Source organism: Macrobrachium nipponense, chromosome 19 (assembly GCF_015104395.2).
Source record: "Macrobrachium nipponense isolate FS-2020 chromosome 19, ASM1510439v2, whole genome shotgun sequence".
NCBI lineage: Eukaryota > Metazoa > Arthropoda > Malacostraca > Decapoda > Palaemonidae > Macrobrachium > Macrobrachium nipponense.
The window spans coordinates 3,106,519-3,124,928 of NC_061088.1; the positions used below are offsets into that span (position 1 = coordinate 3,106,519).

The following is an 18,410-nucleotide window of genomic DNA, read 5'->3' on the forward strand; positions in this document are numbered from 1 at the left end:
GTTTCCTTGCCTCAACCTCCAGGACTCACCCTGCTCCCAGCATCTTCCAGCACCATTCTGTAATGTTTCCTGCCTCACCTCCAGGACTCACCTGCCCCTAGCATCGCATTCCAGCAACTTCTGTAATGTTCTGCCTCAACCTCCAGGACGTCACCTGCCCCTAGCAATCTCCAGCATCCTTCTTATAGCTCCTTGCCTTCACCTCCATGCTTCACCTGCCCCAGCATCTCCAGCCTATCTTGCTTATGCTTCTGCCTCACCTCCACCAACTCTATGCCCACCTGCCTAGGTCCTCCAAGCACCTTCTGTTATGGTTCCCTGTTTCTGCCTCATAACCTCCAGACTCCACCCTGCCCCAGGATTCATCCCAAGCCCCATTCTTCTTTATTGTTCTGCCTCACCTCCAGAACTCACCTTCCCCTAGCATCTCCGCCAGCCTTCTGTAGGCTCTGCCTCACCATCCAGGACTTTCACCTGCTCCCCAGCATCTCCAGCACCTTCTGTATGTTTGCCTGCCTCAACCCTCCAAGGCATCACCTAGCCCCAAGCATCTCCAGCATCCTTCCTGTAATGCTTTTCTACCTCACCTCCAACCAGACCTCACCTTCCCACATCTCCACGCATCTTCTGTAATGGACTTCTGCCTCACCTCCAGACTCACCGGCGCATCCAGGCATCTCCAGCAACCTCTGTATGGTTCTCTGCCTCACCTCCAGACTCACCACCTGCTCCCAGCATCTCCAGCACCTTCTGTTAATTTCTGCCTCACCTCCAGACTCACCTGCCCCCAGCATCTCCAGCAACCTTCTGTATGTTCCTGCCTCACCTCCAGACTCACCTGCCCAGCATCTCCAGCACCTTCTGTATGGTTCTGCCTCCACCTCCCCAGACTTCAACCTCCCCAGCCCCCAGCTCCAGCATCTTCTGTATGATCTCTTCTGCCTCACCTCCAGACATCACCTGCCCAAGTCATCTCCGGAGCACCTCCTTCTGTATGTTCCTGCCTGCCACGACCTCCAGACTCACCTGCCCCGAGCATCTCCAGCACCTTTCTGAATGTCTTTATGCCTTCCACCTCCAGACCTCACCTCCAACTCACCTGCCCCCAGCATCTCCAGCACCTTCTGTATGTTCTGCCTCACCCTCCAGGCTCAACCTGCCCCAGCATCTCCAGCCCTTCTGATGTTTTCTGCCTCACCTTCCAGGGCTCACTGCCCAAGCATCTCCAGCATCTTCTGTATCTCTGCCTCACCTCCAGACTCACCTCCCCAGCGATCTCCACATTTCCTGTATGCTGCCTCACCTCCAGACTCACCTGCCCTAGGGATCCCCAGCACCTTCTGTAATGTTCTGCCTCACCTCCAGCTCCCGCCCAGCCATTCCTCCAGCAACCTTCTGTAGGTTCTGCCTCCCCTCCAGACCTCACCTGCCCCAGCCCCATCTTCCAGCACCTTCCTGTATTTCTGCCTCCACTCCAAGACTTCACCTGCCCCAGCATCTTCCAGCACCTTCCTGTATGTTTCTTGCCTCACCTCCAGGCCTCACCTGCCCCAGCAATCTCCAGCATCTCTGTATGGCCTTCCTTTAGTGCTTCTGCCTCACCTCCGACTCCCTGCCCCACCAGAATCTCCAGCACCTTCCTTATGTCCCCTGCCTCACCTCCGGACTCACCTGCCCCAGCATCTCCAGCACCTTCGATGGTTTTCGGCCTCAAACCTCCAGACGGGGTTCCACCTGCCCCATTCATCCTCCAGCCACCTTCTGATGTTCGCTTCACCCTCCAGACTCCCCACCTGCCCCCGCTCTCCAGCACCTTCTGTATGTTCTGCCTCACCTCCAGACTCACCTGCCCCAGCATCTCCAGCACCTTCTGTATGTTCTGCCTCACCTCCAGACTCACCTGCCCCAGCATCTCCAGCACCTTCTGAATGATAATACCATTGTCACACGTACACTTCATGAGGCCTAATGTATCAATTCTAGCGACCTGTACCACCCAGTGGGTTAAGTTAGAAAGGTGGTAAAACAAAACAATATGCCTAATGAATAATTTTTTTTTCCTTTGCTGGTAACCATAGTCCATTACCTAGAGATTCATAAACTTCTTGAAAATAGTAATGTTTATAGTTTTATTAGCCAAAAATTTAATAGATCAGTGATATAAGTTGGTAGAAGACCATCCAGGGAAGAATTAGGCTTAGCACTTGTGCTGCATTCACCAGAAGTGAGTGCTATATTCTCCCAAGATTTGCCAATAACCTCTTCAGAGTTTGGCTCATGGCTCACAACCAGCCCCATGGGGTAGATCTAGGGTACTTATCCGCGGCTGCCTAGGCTATGGCAGTTGCAGTTTTTCTATGCAGTTTAACCTACTGAACAAGAATTTTAAGTAATATTTATTCGGATGACTGTAATTAACCCCCTAAACACGGCAAAATACATTGGACGCCCCAATCCCTAGTGGATGTCGTATCCGCGGGTACGTTCCTTGCCGTCCGTGCGGACTGCTTCTGTAGAAATAACCCCCCATGGTTGTGCATCCACAACCTCGTACCTGTTCACGTACCATCTTCTCCTTTATTTGTTACTGAATGTAAGGAGTTTGAGGTTTGTCAATGTTGGCTTTTAATTCAATTCGAGTGTGGCTCTTCCACAGCTCATGGTTTTTGCCTATTACCCTCAGTACTGATTATACAGTGTTGTCCTTAGAACAGCTCAGGAATGAAGACTCCAGTGGTTTGGTCAGGTCATGAGGAGAGAAGATGTACATGTATGTAAGAGGGTTATGAACATGGAGGAGGAGGAGGGCAGAAGAGGAAGGGAAAGGCCAAAGTTCAGATGGAAAAATAAATTATTGAATGACACGAAGGAAAAGGGTCAAAGAGAACAAGTTGTACAGGACAGAGGAAGTTGGAGAAGGCTGACTAGAAACAGTGACCCCATATGGAAATGGGAAAAGTTGAAGGTAAAGAAGAAAAGTCCTTAGAGCAGATACTGAAGCAGACTCTTCACTCTTGTGTGGTAGACCCAGCGTTATTGTGTGTTCAGTGTGTTTATGGCCTCTGGGCTGTGCATGTACAGGTTGGCTGTACAAGGTAACAACCTTGCCTGATCCATTGCCGATATGTACCCATATTGTGCTTTAGCTCCCTGAACCTTCCCCCGTCTTCAAAGTGTATGGTTAGCTGTGTGGCTTTTGACTTTTTCTCTCTCGAATCAAGCTTGATTGAGTCAGTGCTACTTTCCCAGTAGTGTGTATAAGTTACCAGGATAGTGCTCAACAGATGGGTTTTACATGTAACAGGCTACCATGAGAGTGACAGGCTTCTGATGGTAGCCTACTAATAGGTGCCAGAAAGATGATTATGCGATCATGTCGCACCCTGATCTACTAGCCTAGTGGTTTCTCTCAGACTCAGTTTTGTTTCTACATAAAAGCCTTTTACTTGCACCTCTTGAGTGGCCATACTTACAGCCTACGCTTCTCCCAAAGTTTGCATGGTTGAGCCACCCTTACCCTCTTGTACAGGCCCTGTAGAGAGGGGAGTGCCATCGGTGCACTTCATGCAGTGCACTATAGCCATCACTTAAGGTTGTTTGCCTTGTCCTTTCAGCCCCACAGCTGCAACCACTTTCTTTCCTATTGTAGCCTACCTCTATTCATATTCTCTTTCTTCCATCCTGCTGTCTACCCTCTCATAACAGTTGTTTCATAGTGCAACAGCGAGGTTTTCCACCTGTTACACCGTTCAGACCTTTCGTCCCTGAATGACGTCATAGTTCCCAGTCCTTTGTCTTTGACCTCATAGTTCCCAGTCCTTTGTCTTTGACCAAAATTCAATACTCTATTCTCTTGTTTAGCGTGCACTCAGTGCTGAACAGTGACGACATTGGAAGAGAAGAGAACAGATTGATGAAAAAGCCTCACCCTCCTCGGGAACCAAATAAACTCCCGAGGAAGAGGGGGCTACATATAAACATCACCCTGGCAGCCTCCCGAAACTTCCAATGACGAATCAATGGAAGAAAAGGAAGGAGATGCAGGGACAACGCTACTATGGGGGTTGACTACTGCGGGAGACGAAACATCGGGAATAGGTCGCAAAACCTTGCCAAGTAGGAAGAGTCGAAACCCTCCGACGTTCCCGCCAAAAAACGACTTCCACTGCTCCTAGGCTATGCCCGGCATTCCGTGCAAGGATTGGTAATTGTACAAAAATTTGAACAACACCTACTGCATGTGATGTGAGGGTCGGTCGCTGCTGAAGCCAAAAAACGAGAACACGGAAAACCTGGAACTCTGGGGCACATACGCTGACACCGAGAAGGAGCAGAAGAAGCCATAATAACACACACACACACACACACACACACACACACACACACACACACACACACACACACACACACACACACACACACACACACACATTAAAGAAACGAAACGGGCAATGAACCGGAAAAAGGCCAAGAGAGGTTAACACAACTCTCGCACAGGCAGTCAAAGAAAAGACTGGCGTGTTGTCGTAGGTGAATGGTCTTCGCCCATTCTTCACCCGATCTACGCATGCGTTGCCAGATATCACAAGATTTCTTGCTTTCATCTGCTTTTTAACCGGATCCAGCTAGGCGCCAGAAATTATCTTATTGTTAAGACCTCAGGTTTGTAGCTATGAAAAATACAAATTGTCTTAGAAAATTTGTCATTTTGCAAATTTTCTCCAGCACCTTCTGAATGTTCTGCCTCACCTCCAGACTCACCTGTGACACTCTTAAGAGATGTTCTAATTAGTTCACCAGTAGTTAGCATGCTAATGCAAACAAACATGCTTGTAGCATGGAACCTCCTTTAGAGAGGATCCCTGAACTCTCCACTCTTTGTAACGCATATGCTGAGTTCAGTCCTCGCACCTTTGCCAAGCCAGCAAGATTCACCCTCTACTGTTGACTGACGACACATCATTAGTGACTTCACATCGATGATCAGGGGTAAAGGACAGTTTCTATCACTTGTCAGTGAAGTAGGTGCCTTTGAGTTGTTAGTCAGGTACTTTCACTAATGGAAGATGTTCTGGTGGACACGCTAATTAGCAGACTTACTTGAGGTCATTGCTCTTGAAGATTTTTTATTTGATCCGAATACTCCTTAGTTTTATGTTGGTGCAGTGTGAATCCCTGATGAAAGCTTCGAACAGGAGTTTCACACTAAAGGCATTAGCGTCCCACCTCAGTGGTCGCTGGTTCGATTCTCGGCCATTCCATTGAGGAGTGAGAGATGTGTATTTCTGCTGATAGAAGTTCATTTCGACGTGGTTCGGAAGTCACGTAAAGCCGTTGGTCCCGTTGCTGAATAACCACTGGTTCCATGCAACGTAAAAGCACCATAAAAACAAAACAAACAATTCACACTAAAGGCCATCTTCCTGTTACCCCTAGCACTAGTGAGGAGGCGAGCTTTACAGCCTCCAAGTATTTTTTTTTTATTTATAAGATTTATGGAAGTTCAGAGATCTCTTTCATTCTTATATTGTTTGGTGATGTGTAGGTAACCAAGCTCCTCCCTGGATAGAGAAGCATTTTGCCCTATCTACATGGTTGGACATAGGTTGGCGAACTGAACAGGTGTTTTGTCTAGTACATTTCCCCATCCCTCATTCCCTTTCCAACAACAACAGTTCAACCTGTATTTGTATTGGTCTGGCAAGATGCAGGTGGGCTGTGCAATCAAGCCCCTGTCAGAAGACTACCATCTAACAATGTTTTCTTCAATTTCCTTTTAAACGAAAATGGTTTGGTTTGAGGAGCCTTTATGGTTCATTCTTTTAAATGTAATAATGGTTACCTACTGATGGATTTATGATATCCTGGAGTTGGATTTGACATTGGGAAGTAAACTGTGAGAGGCCCCTAGCAGCCAGTAAAATGTGTCAGGTAACTAATTGGTTATGGCCCATACCAGCCAATCAGATTGGTTGCCAGGATGTATAGGAGATTACAGGAATTGACCTTCCCATGCTCTTACATGTGATCAGGAAGCTGTCATTTCATGAATGTGATGGCCCATCTTGTCAGTCTCTTGCTTTCAAGCTTCAGCAACTAAACCATTTGTTGCTGAAGCCTACTCCAGATTTAAGTTTGAAAATGAAGATTACACCATTTTTGTTGAGTCTCGCCATGCTGCGAATAGTACTTGCCATACAGCCAAGCAAAATTACAATAATTCTTTAAAGAGGAAACTTTAAGGAATTACTTGGCCTCTTCTGTGGTGGACCCAATGGCATCATCTATCCTTGGGTTACGCTCATCTTCCATTCTGCTACTAACAGATGATGGTAGATTTTTGACTGGTCCTAGAGAAAAGGCTGAGCTTTTGAAGCTAAGGTATCAGCTGAGGATGTCCCTCTACCTGGCACTGGTCCATAATTACTACTAGACTATAGATGCTTATGTTGATGTACGTATCTTTTTGGGTAGATGCTTATGTTGATGTAGTACGTATCTTTGTGGATGAGCACAAGGTTAGTAATACAAGTGACTCTTCCAAAGAGCGGCATATCTGCAGACGGCAGTAATAACAGACCAGTCTCTATTGTCCGTGTACTTCTCCAAAAGTTGCTAGATGCTCCTGTAGACTTGACATGCCAATTGCAAGGGAGCCTTGATAAGGGTTTTGAGTGCAGAATAATTCAAATAGATTTTATTGTTGTCTTGGATTTAGTAAATCACAAGGCACTTACTCAGAAGCCTCAGAATCGAAGTGGGTGCATATGTTTTATTAATGAACCAAGACTTATTGGTGCTGGATTCCACAGACCAGTGTTTCTGGTCCGCTGTTACTTTTAGTATGTACAAATATGCAAAAGTTGGCCTGAACAACAAGACTGTTCAGTGTGCCAACAATGCAACGCTTGTGGGTTAGAAAAGTCTTGAGTTATGAGAAGTTAATCTGCCCTCATCCTCAAGGTGGAGTTATGAGGCTGAAGTCCAGTATTTCAACAGAGATCTTTCATATTCTCAATTGATCACTTATCCTCTTTATCTGCAGAGAGCAACCAGATTTGCTGAAGAGCAGCACCAGTATGCAATAAATGTATCTTGTCAAAATTCTCTATTTAGTTTTTCTTTTTGGATGTGGGATCTCTTCCTTATTTATTTTGACTATACTTCCTCTGAATTCTTCCTAAAATGAACACCATATTCTTGGGAAGCTTTGGACTTTTTCCATATGAATGGGTTTCATTTACAATACGTACTGAATAATTACAAAATATACATAATAATGTTAAGAGAATATATGCAAGAAGTGAGCATATTGAAATATTTTGTATTTGGTGTGCATATTGTTAATATTCAGAACGAAATGTGTTAATTACGAACTATATGCATGGTCTTTATTAAGGTCTGTAATTAAGGTATTTAACTTTGTTGGGAACAGGAACAGTCAACAGAACATGGGGGGTTCTCTCGGAAAAGAAGCTTTACAGCTAGTGCCTATGGTTCTAAGTACTCTTCCAACACTTATTGAGGCCTTTCAGACAACAAAATCCAGTGGGAAAAGTAAAGAAGATGACAGAATAGCTGAGGTAAGGTGTTCTGTTTGTATTTAAATAGTCTTTTATCCCAAATGAAAATGTAAAGTGTTGGAAATAGCATTCTTTATTGCATCTATCCAAAAAATGGTACAACACAAAGCTTTATATTATTTAAAATAGGATGATAAGAAATGCAAACGTATGATGAGCAGAATGCTCAAGCAAGGCTCCATTGAGGTTGGTAAAGAGGTTTTGATTAAACTAAGAAATGAAGCCTGTTTGTAGTCTGTAATAATATTTAGTTTTGGATTTCTCACTGAAATAGTTTTTATTTTTTTTGTGGAGTATTGTTATTGGTTTTCGTGATATATACTAAAGGCATTCAGGTTCTATGTTTGATGCCATTTCCTTTCAGTCATGTTGTTTACCCCTTTTGCATTATACAGACCCATATCTGTTAATGCTTCAGAAGGCAAAAAGTTGATGCAAACGTTTTAGTACATATTTTTATAATTTTCATTAACTTCTTGAGATTCTGGTGACATCTTGCAAACTCCAACCTTGAGATCCAGGTGGAAGAAAAGGGATAACCATTAATACTGTATTTTGACATCTGATAGCATTTGTCTGTCACCTAGAATTTGTTTGGAATGGTTTAAATCTGCTTCCTCTTTAACCAATTCAAAAGAAATGTTGAAAATTTTTACTTACCGTATATACTCGAGTAACGTGCGATCTCGCATATCATGCGACCCCCAAATTTTCACCAATAAACAGTGGTTTTGTCATGTATCTCATGTATCATGCGAGTTCCTTTTCTGAGAGCGTCAATTCATAAGGTTGGTGGTTTAGCTACTAATGGCCGAGTCATTCAGATGTGTGCTGCTGCTAGTCAAGTTACGGTAATTTTCTTACTAATCCCGAGAATTGAATAGAAAATCTCAAGATTAAAAAAGAATCCCAAGATAATAAAAGGGATTTTGACGTAGGTAAAATCTATTTCTGGGCGAGGAAGCCGTGTTGCCCAGTGAAATACGTTCCTTTAGCGCTATTTCTAAGGTAAAATATTGCTAAAATACCAGAGAACTGCTAAATTGGACATGCCAGAATGTTCTGACTCGCTCACCCTTTTTAAAAGGGTGTCGGTATGAATCTGGGGCGAGTGAAAAACACTACCACAGCAGCCTCTCCAATTAGCCTTTTCCACATCAAAACCCTTTATAAAAGGGGAGCCGTGCTACGGCTCACTCCCTGCTACCGACATTCCTTTCATAGCCATTTCGAGAGCTGTATGTAATTTTTGCGCTCTATTTTTGTTCTGCCTTTTTGGCTTTTTTTTTTTTTTTTTTTTTTTTTTTTTTTTTTTTTTTTTTTTTTATATATATATATATATCTATGGATCATCAATCTGCTTCTCCATCCAAGTTAAGTACTGGTTTTTTGTTCGACACTATTTAGGGAGTGATTGATCTTTGTGGTCCTTTTATTTAGGGTTTTGTCTGGCGTCGCCTTCGCTGAAGCGGCTGGGCGCCGCCATTACGCGTTCCCCTTTTGTGTCGTTTCGGTTTCGCATGGTCTTCCATACTTCGTGAACCAAGTAGTATATCAGTACCCTTTATTTGCCTTTTCTTGGATGGCAGGTTTTGTCGATCGTGTATATGTTTATGTTTATTTTCGTGTTTTACCACAGGGGTTTCCTTTCGAGCACGTCTTTGTTTCGTGCCTCATCGGGTACCCACCGTTATAGTTTTACTGGTATTCATTATGATTTTATTTTGTTCTTTTTCGTTATCATGCCTACCTCTGCCCTTCGGTTTAGTTATATCGTTACGGCATTAGGCCAATTCTGGTTTTGTCCTGGTTAGGGCCATCCTTATCGGGTGGTCCTGCCTGGTTGTTAGGTGTTTTAATGTTCATTTCTCTTACCTTCTATCCCCCCCTGGTGTTAGTGCATGATTTTACATTAGTTTTAAGTATTTATTATTTATGTGTGTATGTTTTTCTTTGGGTGATCGTGTCGGCTAGCCTACCTCGTAGGTCTCCCCTGCGCCTTCCTCGCGGTCCAGTAACCGCAGGGAGCCGCTGGGTCATGTGATCGTCACCCCTCCCGACCTGCCTTTCCCCCCCCTCCACTCGGGGCCCCCACTGGGTGGGTGCTTCTCTCGCTCAGGTTGTCGCTGATGACCGACCCGAGTCTCTGCGGGGGGTGTAGGGGGGGCCTCTCAGGCCTTAGGTCGGTGGGTGTCGCTTCTCAGCCGACCTTCTTCGGAGTTGGCGGTAGTCTGGGCGTGCTCGGCTTCTCCCGCCTCTCTGAATGTATTCACCCTCCCGCCTTAGACATTCCCTCCCCGCCCATGGCGGGTTTGCATTCCTGCCTCTCCGGCATCATCGAGGGTTTTGTTTTCGGGAGGTTGTACCTCCCTAGGCGGAGATTTTAGTATTTATTTTTTATCTATTGTTTCGTTTAATTAGTACATTGAACCTCCGGGTTCATTGCCGCCCGGGATAGCCCGTTGCTAGTGCCTTTGTATTTCATTCTCCCTGATCGGGTAGCTTCAATAGGAGGTTCCGGGTTACCCGGAATGTATTGTCCTCCGGGCTACTACAGTTCCGGGTTGATTTTTAGGCGCTTAGCAATTGTAATCTCTCTCTCTCAGGAATAAATACTGTATTTGAGTCTTTCACCAACGGGTATCAGTAAATGTGTAGACGTGTGCGTGTACATAATGTCTTTTATCCGAAGTTTCGGTTTTTGGAATTTTTCAGATTTCGGAAATGTGAGGTTAGATGCATTATCAAACAAACATCACTACTGCAGCAAAAACATTTTTTCCCTTTATGTTTTTCATTATTGTTATTTATTAATTACAGCTTATTTAGATAAATATTAGTATAATACTGTTAATATCGCACGTTAATGAATGCGAGATAATTAAGATCACCTACTATAATAAAATAGTGGGACAATTAATACCATATGTTCACTAATAGCTATTATTTTCAAAAAACACATTCCGTAAAACGCAAAAAATATATGTACATAACAATCAAAATATAATGTTTTGCAGTTCAACTTGTGAATTTTAACAATAAATATGACTATAAAATATATTTCACCATATCGATCTTGAAGTTGAAGAGTCGTAAAATTTTGAGGATGGTCCGGGAAAAGAATCTGCACTTAGTGATGACGCATCGCTACAACACAATGTGGTATTTTCATACCACTATAGTGATGACGCATCGCTACGACACTGGTATTTTTCATACCATTATATGTGACACTGGTATTTTTCATACCACTATATATACATTAAAGTTCAAATGATCATATTATATTATTGTTTTCACAAAGAAATGATTGTATAAAAAAAAGTTATTGAGTAATTTTTGCTGTCGGCAGTCAGAAAATCACGATCATGGTAACGTTCAAACTACACCATATGTCTATAAATAGAACAGAAGCAGAGGGCAGTCATTGGATAACAGATCTCCATGGCTACCAACCAGCCAATCAGGAGTTGGTTATACTACTTTGTGAATTTCTTAGAATGAAAGTTTACACACGCGAAGCTGACGATGATGTGTGTGTTTTGCATACAGTATGTAGTTTTAGTTTTTAATAGTGTAAGTATTTTACTGATTACATGAAGAATAGAATGATTCCTTCTTATTACTTTGAATGCAAAATGGTTTGAAGATTCTTCCGCAAAAAGAAAAAAGAAAAAAAAATTCTTTAGAAGGTGATACCTATTTACTAATGCTGTTGACATACCTTCAAAACAAAATTCAGCTCTTTAATCTCTGGAAAAAATGTTAATCTTTCTGTCTGCTGGTCACAACCTTTATAGCCCCCGTGACTAACAACAACAAAATTTGTTTGTTTGTTTTATCTTCTTAAGATGTAGGTATTACCTGTTGGTACAGCACATTTTTTAACAGTATGCCCACACACACACACACACACATTCAGTTGCGCGTGTGCTAATACCTATTGGTTTCAGAGACTCATGTTAACACTTAACAGTATAGTTGAGAGAGAGAGAGAGAGAGAGAGAGAGAGAGAGAGAGAGAGAGAGAGAGAGAGATTCATCTCTCTAATCTCTCGAGGAATGTTAAGATTTGTTCCCTGCTTTATGTAAATTTAGTCCATGCGACTGACAACAACAAAATTCATATTTGTTTTTTTGTCTTCCAGATATGAATTACCCGTACTGCACATTTTTTAACAAGCATGAACACACTGCCTGCATATGTACTAATGCCCACTGGTTAAATATTCTCTCTCTCTCTCTCTCTCTCTCTCTATCTCTCTCTCTGCTCTCTTCTCCCTCTACTCTCTCGCTCTCTCTCTCGCTCTTCTCTCGCTCTCTCTCTCTCTCTCTCTCTCTCTCTCTCTCTCTCTCTCTCGGTCTCTCTCTCTCTCTCTCTCTCTCTCAATTCAAATTATCAGTATCTTTTCCTGATAGACAGACGGACAGACAGATTAAATATTTAGGACTTCAAGGCTTGGCATATGTCAATTATTTTATTATCTTGAGATTTTTGGTTAATCTTGGGATTTTCTATGGTCAACTCTTGGGATTAGTAAGAAAAATGCCATAATTTGATTAGCAGTAGCAACAGCTGCAGTGCACACCCAAATGAATCAGGAAAGGCTAGCACGCCAAACTATAGTATTTACAAAATGAACAGAGCTCTCTGGCTGGGGTGTTTTGGTCCTCCCACGTGTTTGATCTCTGCATATCTGCCAAATGTATAACAACAGAGATAAAACAATTTCTCCCATTACAGATATCAAATATTATCTTTTCCATTACGCAGAATTCTTAATAAATTACGTAGGTTAACGATTGATAGTTTTTTTATGCAATAAAAAGAAACGGAGTCAGATTTTCTATCCACATGGCATATCATTTTGGTGCCGTTGCGAATATTTCAACCAGTTCCACGTGTGTTTAAATCCACACTGTACAGTCTGGAGGCAGTTCTCCCTTTTACACATATCTTGATTTCTTAATATCGTAGGTATAGAATAAATTGGTGAGCAAGGAAATATGAAATAAAGCATAACAGAGCAAGTTTGACAAGTGAGAAAATAAAAATTGTATACAGACATTTTCTCTCTCTCTCTCTCTCTCTCTCTCTCTCTCTCTCTCTCTCTCTCTCTCTCTCTCTCTCTCTCTCTCTCTCTCTCTCTCTCTCTCTCTCTCTCTCTCTCTCTGACAAAATAATAGGAAACAATGACTGAATGTTGCTTGAATGCGATGTGGCAAAGTTTGGCCGGACTGAAGTGTGGAGTTACTTTGACACCGACTTACAAGTTATTCCTGGTCATCTCACAGTCATGAACAGACATCAACTTCACAGCCGAGAAAGGGCAGGGCAATCGTATACAAAATGAATAGGTATGGAAAATGCGAAATGCGGGCCTATGTTATCCCATGAAAAGCTGTAAGATTTAGGAGAGAGAGAGAGAGAGAGAACAGGGCCGATTAAGAAGGAGATTAAAGTACCTGGGAATGAAAAACCCTTATAATCTTTAAATTATAGCCTCGGGGTTTGTCACAAGGACATTCAAAGATGGTTAGGTTAGTCTAGAACAGTTAAACATGTTGTATAAACCAAAATAATGTAAATGGCGCACAATCGCTCTTTTGTATTTTAAAATACAATAGTAATAGTATGAGAAAACATATAATATTATTGGATATAGTGAAGTACAAGTAAAGCATAACTTTTTAAAAGATCTACTGTTTTCCTCCGGTAGTAACTATCGCAATCGGCCGATTTTGGAAAGCATAGACGGTACGCTAATTTTATACCGCCTGTATGATGCGACCCCTTTAAAATTAGCTTCAAAATTAGGTTTCAAAAGTCGCATAATATGCGAGTATATACAGTAGTTCACCTTTTTTTCTTTACATTTTTATTAATTCAGTAACAAACAGACAGCAGTGATACTTGTCTTTAGAAGGAAGTTAAGATCCGTTTTGTGAAGTAAAAGAAAATTATATATCTATTTTATACTTTTAAAATATTATTGAATTTACAAGGAGTAAAACCATTTTGTTCTCATCTAATCCAAATGCATCTATTCTATATATACTTATGGTTTTTAGCTCTTAAAAGATACCAAAGTAAAGTTAGTTTATTTGGCTTAAAAATGACAGCAAAACCATTATTCTCTCAAGAGAAAAAAATTTTTCTGCAAGTAATAAAATAAACTAATGTTCTAAAGTTATAAGCAGTAGCCAGAACAATGTCTTTTACCACAGATGAGCTGTGGATCCACCCAAAAATCTAAAATTGTTAGAGGTTACTTGTGTGAATTTAGTTTATTACGAGGAATGGCATATTTTAAGTTTTTCATTTGGGTATTATTCAATTGATCAAGAAAAAATTGAATTGAAGGTAGGAAGCTAAACTTCACAAAGTATAGATAAGGGTATTTGAATGAAAATTCTCATGCTGAATAAACTTCATTAAGTATAGGCATTGGCATTTGAATGAATATTCACATGCTGATAGCCTAATTTATAATATAAATGCAATATTTTACAGGTCCTTGAGGTGCTGCAGGGAAACAGACGTGATATCGACCAGATGATGCAGGTGAGGTCAAGGGAAATTTCTTTTGCCAGTACGAATTGAAGATTAAGTTACTAAGATATAATGTGTTGAGTAGTTAAATTTTCACAAGTTGTATGCCAGGAATATGATGTTCTAGTATGTCCTACAGGGGTGCCTATAACCTGGGTATTTGCTTTTCAGAGTGTAGTACTGTAATGTACTAGTCAACATCTTTAATTTTGGTTTGCTTCAGTCTTCACCTGTCATTTAAAAACTAATTCTTCTCTATTTTTTTTTTATATTAATATACTCATCTTTAGGGTGACATTTTATTCCATGTATGACTAGGAACTTATCACCGACTAGGAACTTATCACCCTTGTAAAAATAGATGCATTAGGATGGGATGTAATGTATACAGATCAAGTTATGGCTTGATAATACAACCTGTGAAGATGGTTGTATTTTGAGAATGGTAGAAAGAGGTTGGTAAAATCTTCTTGTAATAAGCCCTACATGGGTTTACACTGAAGCTGAGTGAACTCAAGACGAAGTCACTGAGATAACTAAGTTAGCCGACCTTATGTTATACTGAAAATCCCTCAGCTTGATATCCCCAAAACAAATATAGAAAAATAAGAAAAACAAAATACATTATTAAAGCACTGAACAGGAACAAGGAAAACTAAATGCATATTTATAGTAAGCAAGCAAAGGCAGGCAAAGCACAGGTTTGCTGAAATGTGAGGTAGGAGTTTTTTAGTGGAATTGCACTGAACAAACCATGGATTAAATAGACTGCAGTCTCTCTTGCTCCTGTTACTGAGCGGCATCCACGTCTAGCTTGCTTTGCACGTTAGCATCTCAGTTTTGGGGTACGATATAACGGTCAAGGATTCGCTCATGTTATGACAAAAGAAAATAACCACTCCTATTTAAATAGGTAAGAAGATTATAAAACATTAGAATTCCCTCCCATATGAACAGAAATTTCACTATTAGCACACTAGTCACACCTCTGTGACTTAATCTGTGTTTGTAATGGAGTTACAGATGGCGATTGCCACTTGACTGTTGCAGTGTCTAACGGACAGTTAAACTAAGTCAAAGTTCCTCTTTCATTACTTCAAGAAGAGGCATAGGTACCGTGTCTGGGTCTGTAGGTGACGTAAAATAGATAGAAGCAAAAGGGACTAGACTAAGGTATACATGGTGTAAACCTTTCTTGCTAAGGTGCAGCACCACTGCCATGTGGAAGACATACCTGGTCTGAAAATAAGGGACTTCAAAGAAAAGAAAGCACAATTTTGGATGCAATAGACAATCAGAAGAGGGTTTGAATTCTGACCTAGCAGAAGTGAAAGGGGGACTGAAAATTGGTGAAATTAGCTTTTCAACCTTTTCTTCCCAATTTTATCAGAATGCACAAAGCACACACTGACACCCAAAAACACAAGAAAGCAGGAAGGAATAATGGACTATAAAAAAAAACAGCTTGGGAGGAGAGCAAAAGCGAAAAAAAAACAGCTTGGGAGGAGAGCAAAAGCGAACATCCACTCTTCAAAGTGGTTGAAGGACGACGACAATGCGTCACACGTTTCAAGCATGGTCGGTGACCACTCCCACCTCTTCTACACTTTAGATACCAGAAGTCACAAATTCCTTGCATATACATTTTTTTTTTTTTTTTTTTCTTTTTTTTTTTTTTTTTTATATATAACCAGTTTCCAGCTATTGCTAGAAGATTTAACCTATTGTTAAGACAAAATATTTAGCTATAAAATATACCAATTGATTAAAAATTTGTCATTTTTATATTCATGCAGTCGCTTCCAGTATTTCTTGTTTTAACAAGGATTAAAAATTGAAGACAGATAGGTTGAAGGGAATTAACGCTTATTTAAATTTGGTACTCAGAGAAGTTTGATTTTTGTTGTCTCAGGCTTACCCTGTCTTATTTTCAACAGGATCAGGCCCGGCGGGACCAAGGCTACCAGGCACTCATCACACTGATGAATCGTGCTGTGGAACGTGTACCAGAACAGCAGCAGGGTGGAGCCATCGGTCAGGGGCCAAAAATACGTATTGAAATGGATTTGCCAGAAGTAAGTCATTGGACTTAATAAGTTGTAAAACAATCCATTGGCATATATCAGATTCTTGTGAGTGTTCATCAATAGAGTAAGACCCTAGTTGCCTTTCAGTGCTTGAATCATGTTTTTGTCTAATTGCCTTGATGGGGCACTTTGCTTATTGCACTAACAGCTCCTGACAGGCTTTCAGACTATCTTATATTTTATGATCCTTGTATATAGTATGTAGTGTTAAATTTCCTTAGTTTGTAGTCCATTCTCTTAATTTTAGTGTTGTTAAGATGCAAGGTAGGTTCAGAATTGTGTATTACATGACTTCATAATACGTGCAGCGTGTCTGTAGCATGTAAAGCTGAGAAAGAAGCAAAAGAAGAAAAAGTATATAGAGATCGTAAGTAACCCTCTGTCATAAAATGACCTGCATAGAACTGTTTGTAAGATCAGTTGTAACAAATGACTCAATCAATATGAACAAATAAATATTAAGGCTTATTTGCCAGGTGTGTTTATGAATGTGCATTTGGTTAATGATCGTATTGGAGTATTTGTTATGTGCTAAATGTGAATAATGACTTATTGAGGTGCTATAATTTCTCTCTCTCTCTCTCTCTCTCAGCCTGGGCGTACATAAAATTATGATTGCTATATGATTTCATGACTTTTACAGTTAGTGCAGTAAGTTATGAAAATTTTCTTTAGAACCATATATTATATCTCACTAGAAGTGCCCAACCGCATGGTAAGAACAAATTTATTTCATATCTGTTAGTTCTAATAAGGATACTTTTTTATCACATGTGATTTACTTCAGCTAAGGTTTTTTTTTTTTTTTTTAAGACTGAAACCCCTTTCATTCCATCACTATGCCTCCATTCATATTCTCCTTATATCTTTCCTTCCACAATCTACCAATTCACCCTGTTACACCTTTCAAACCTCTCTACTCTCGATTTCCTTTTCAGCAGTGAAAGACCTTTGGCATAAATAGTGTAGGGTGAGACTTGATGTCAATCATATTAGTTAATGAGTTTAATTTGTAAGTAATTTTTTCAGTTATTTTCATACATAAAATGAACTGTATTTTGGTTGCAACTTTCAAAAGTCATACTAGTTTATACCAGTATAAAATACATTATTTTACTCTACATAAATCTTCCAATTAATAAGGTGGCATTTTTTTTTATCAAGGAATTTGTTAGATTTTCCAGACTAATTTGGACAAACAAATTCATATAATGTACAGTATCTCTAGTTGCATGTCATTTTGGGCACCTTTGGAAGTGTCAAGAATTTGGCTTATTAATTGTTATTTTATGGTAGTTTAACTTTGTTTTGCCACAAAAGCCAAATATTTACAATTGCTTGATGGTGGGTCTGCTCCTTGTCTGTGCATGCTTCAGGAGAAGACTCTATTTTGATTGTCAGTACATTCTGGCCTTAAGAGAAATTATAACTATGAGTTTGTGTTCCATGATTAAGAAACATTTATTTGGTCCCCAGAACTTGAACAGTGTACACTTTCTTTAAGTTTTTGTAATTTTGTGCCTTTCTTTATTGATATGAAGCCATTAATTGTAAAATGTTGTACTCATATGTGGTAATACTCATATATGGTAACTCCAGTTGCACCAGTTTGTCAGAGTGTGGGTGAAAAGTAACCCATTGCACATCCCCCAGACCACTTGCAAAATGTCTTCCTCTTAATCTTTCTTTCATGCTACGTACCATCTCCTTAGCGCCAAAGCCTTTATTTTTTTATTATTATTTTTTTGTTTTCCTGAAACAAGTCTCACAAATTTGCTGTGCATCCTAGAGGCCAAGGGTTACGGTTACCGTGATTTCTATATTTTAATTGCTGAAGACGGTACATGAGCATTCACATAGTCAATTGAGCACATCACACAAACCAAGACAAAACAGTGAGCCTGTGATAGTGTGACCTTATTTTTATGTGTATTTTAGTTTTCAAGTTTTTTGTTTCTCAAAATTTTGGGGGCTTCAATGCCATGAAATATGGTAACTTTGTTTACATTTTAAGTATTTTTGTGATTGATATAGTGGCAGTCTATTGGGTTTACGACGACGGTGTCGGCTTACGACGTTCCGAGGTTACAACGCTTGTCATAGACGTTTAGTTCCAGGGTTACGACGCCTACAATGCTCATCTGGGAGATGAAATATGACACCAAAAATGCAAAATAATCAATAATTG

At 40.5% G+C, this 18,410-nt stretch overlaps 1 protein-coding gene across 4 annotated transcripts in view; it reads left to right on the forward strand.

Moving 5' to 3' along the window:
- The window catches only part of LOC135213700 (protein starmaker-like), a 60,672-nt gene that overhangs the window by 12,204 nt on the left and 30,058 nt on the right, over positions 1-18,410 (forward strand). For 3 of the 4 annotated variants that reach the window (XM_064247819.1, XM_064247812.1, XM_064247802.1), the window contains exons 2-4: positions 7,436-7,583; positions 14,097-14,147; positions 16,073-16,210. In XM_064247819.1, the coding sequence (XP_064103889.1) occupies positions 7,436-7,583; positions 14,097-14,147; positions 16,073-16,210 (337 nt within the window). The remainder of the gene's footprint in view (positions 1-7,435; positions 7,584-14,096; positions 14,148-16,072; positions 16,211-18,410) is intronic. The other variant, XM_064247825.1, reaches the window with a different exon arrangement.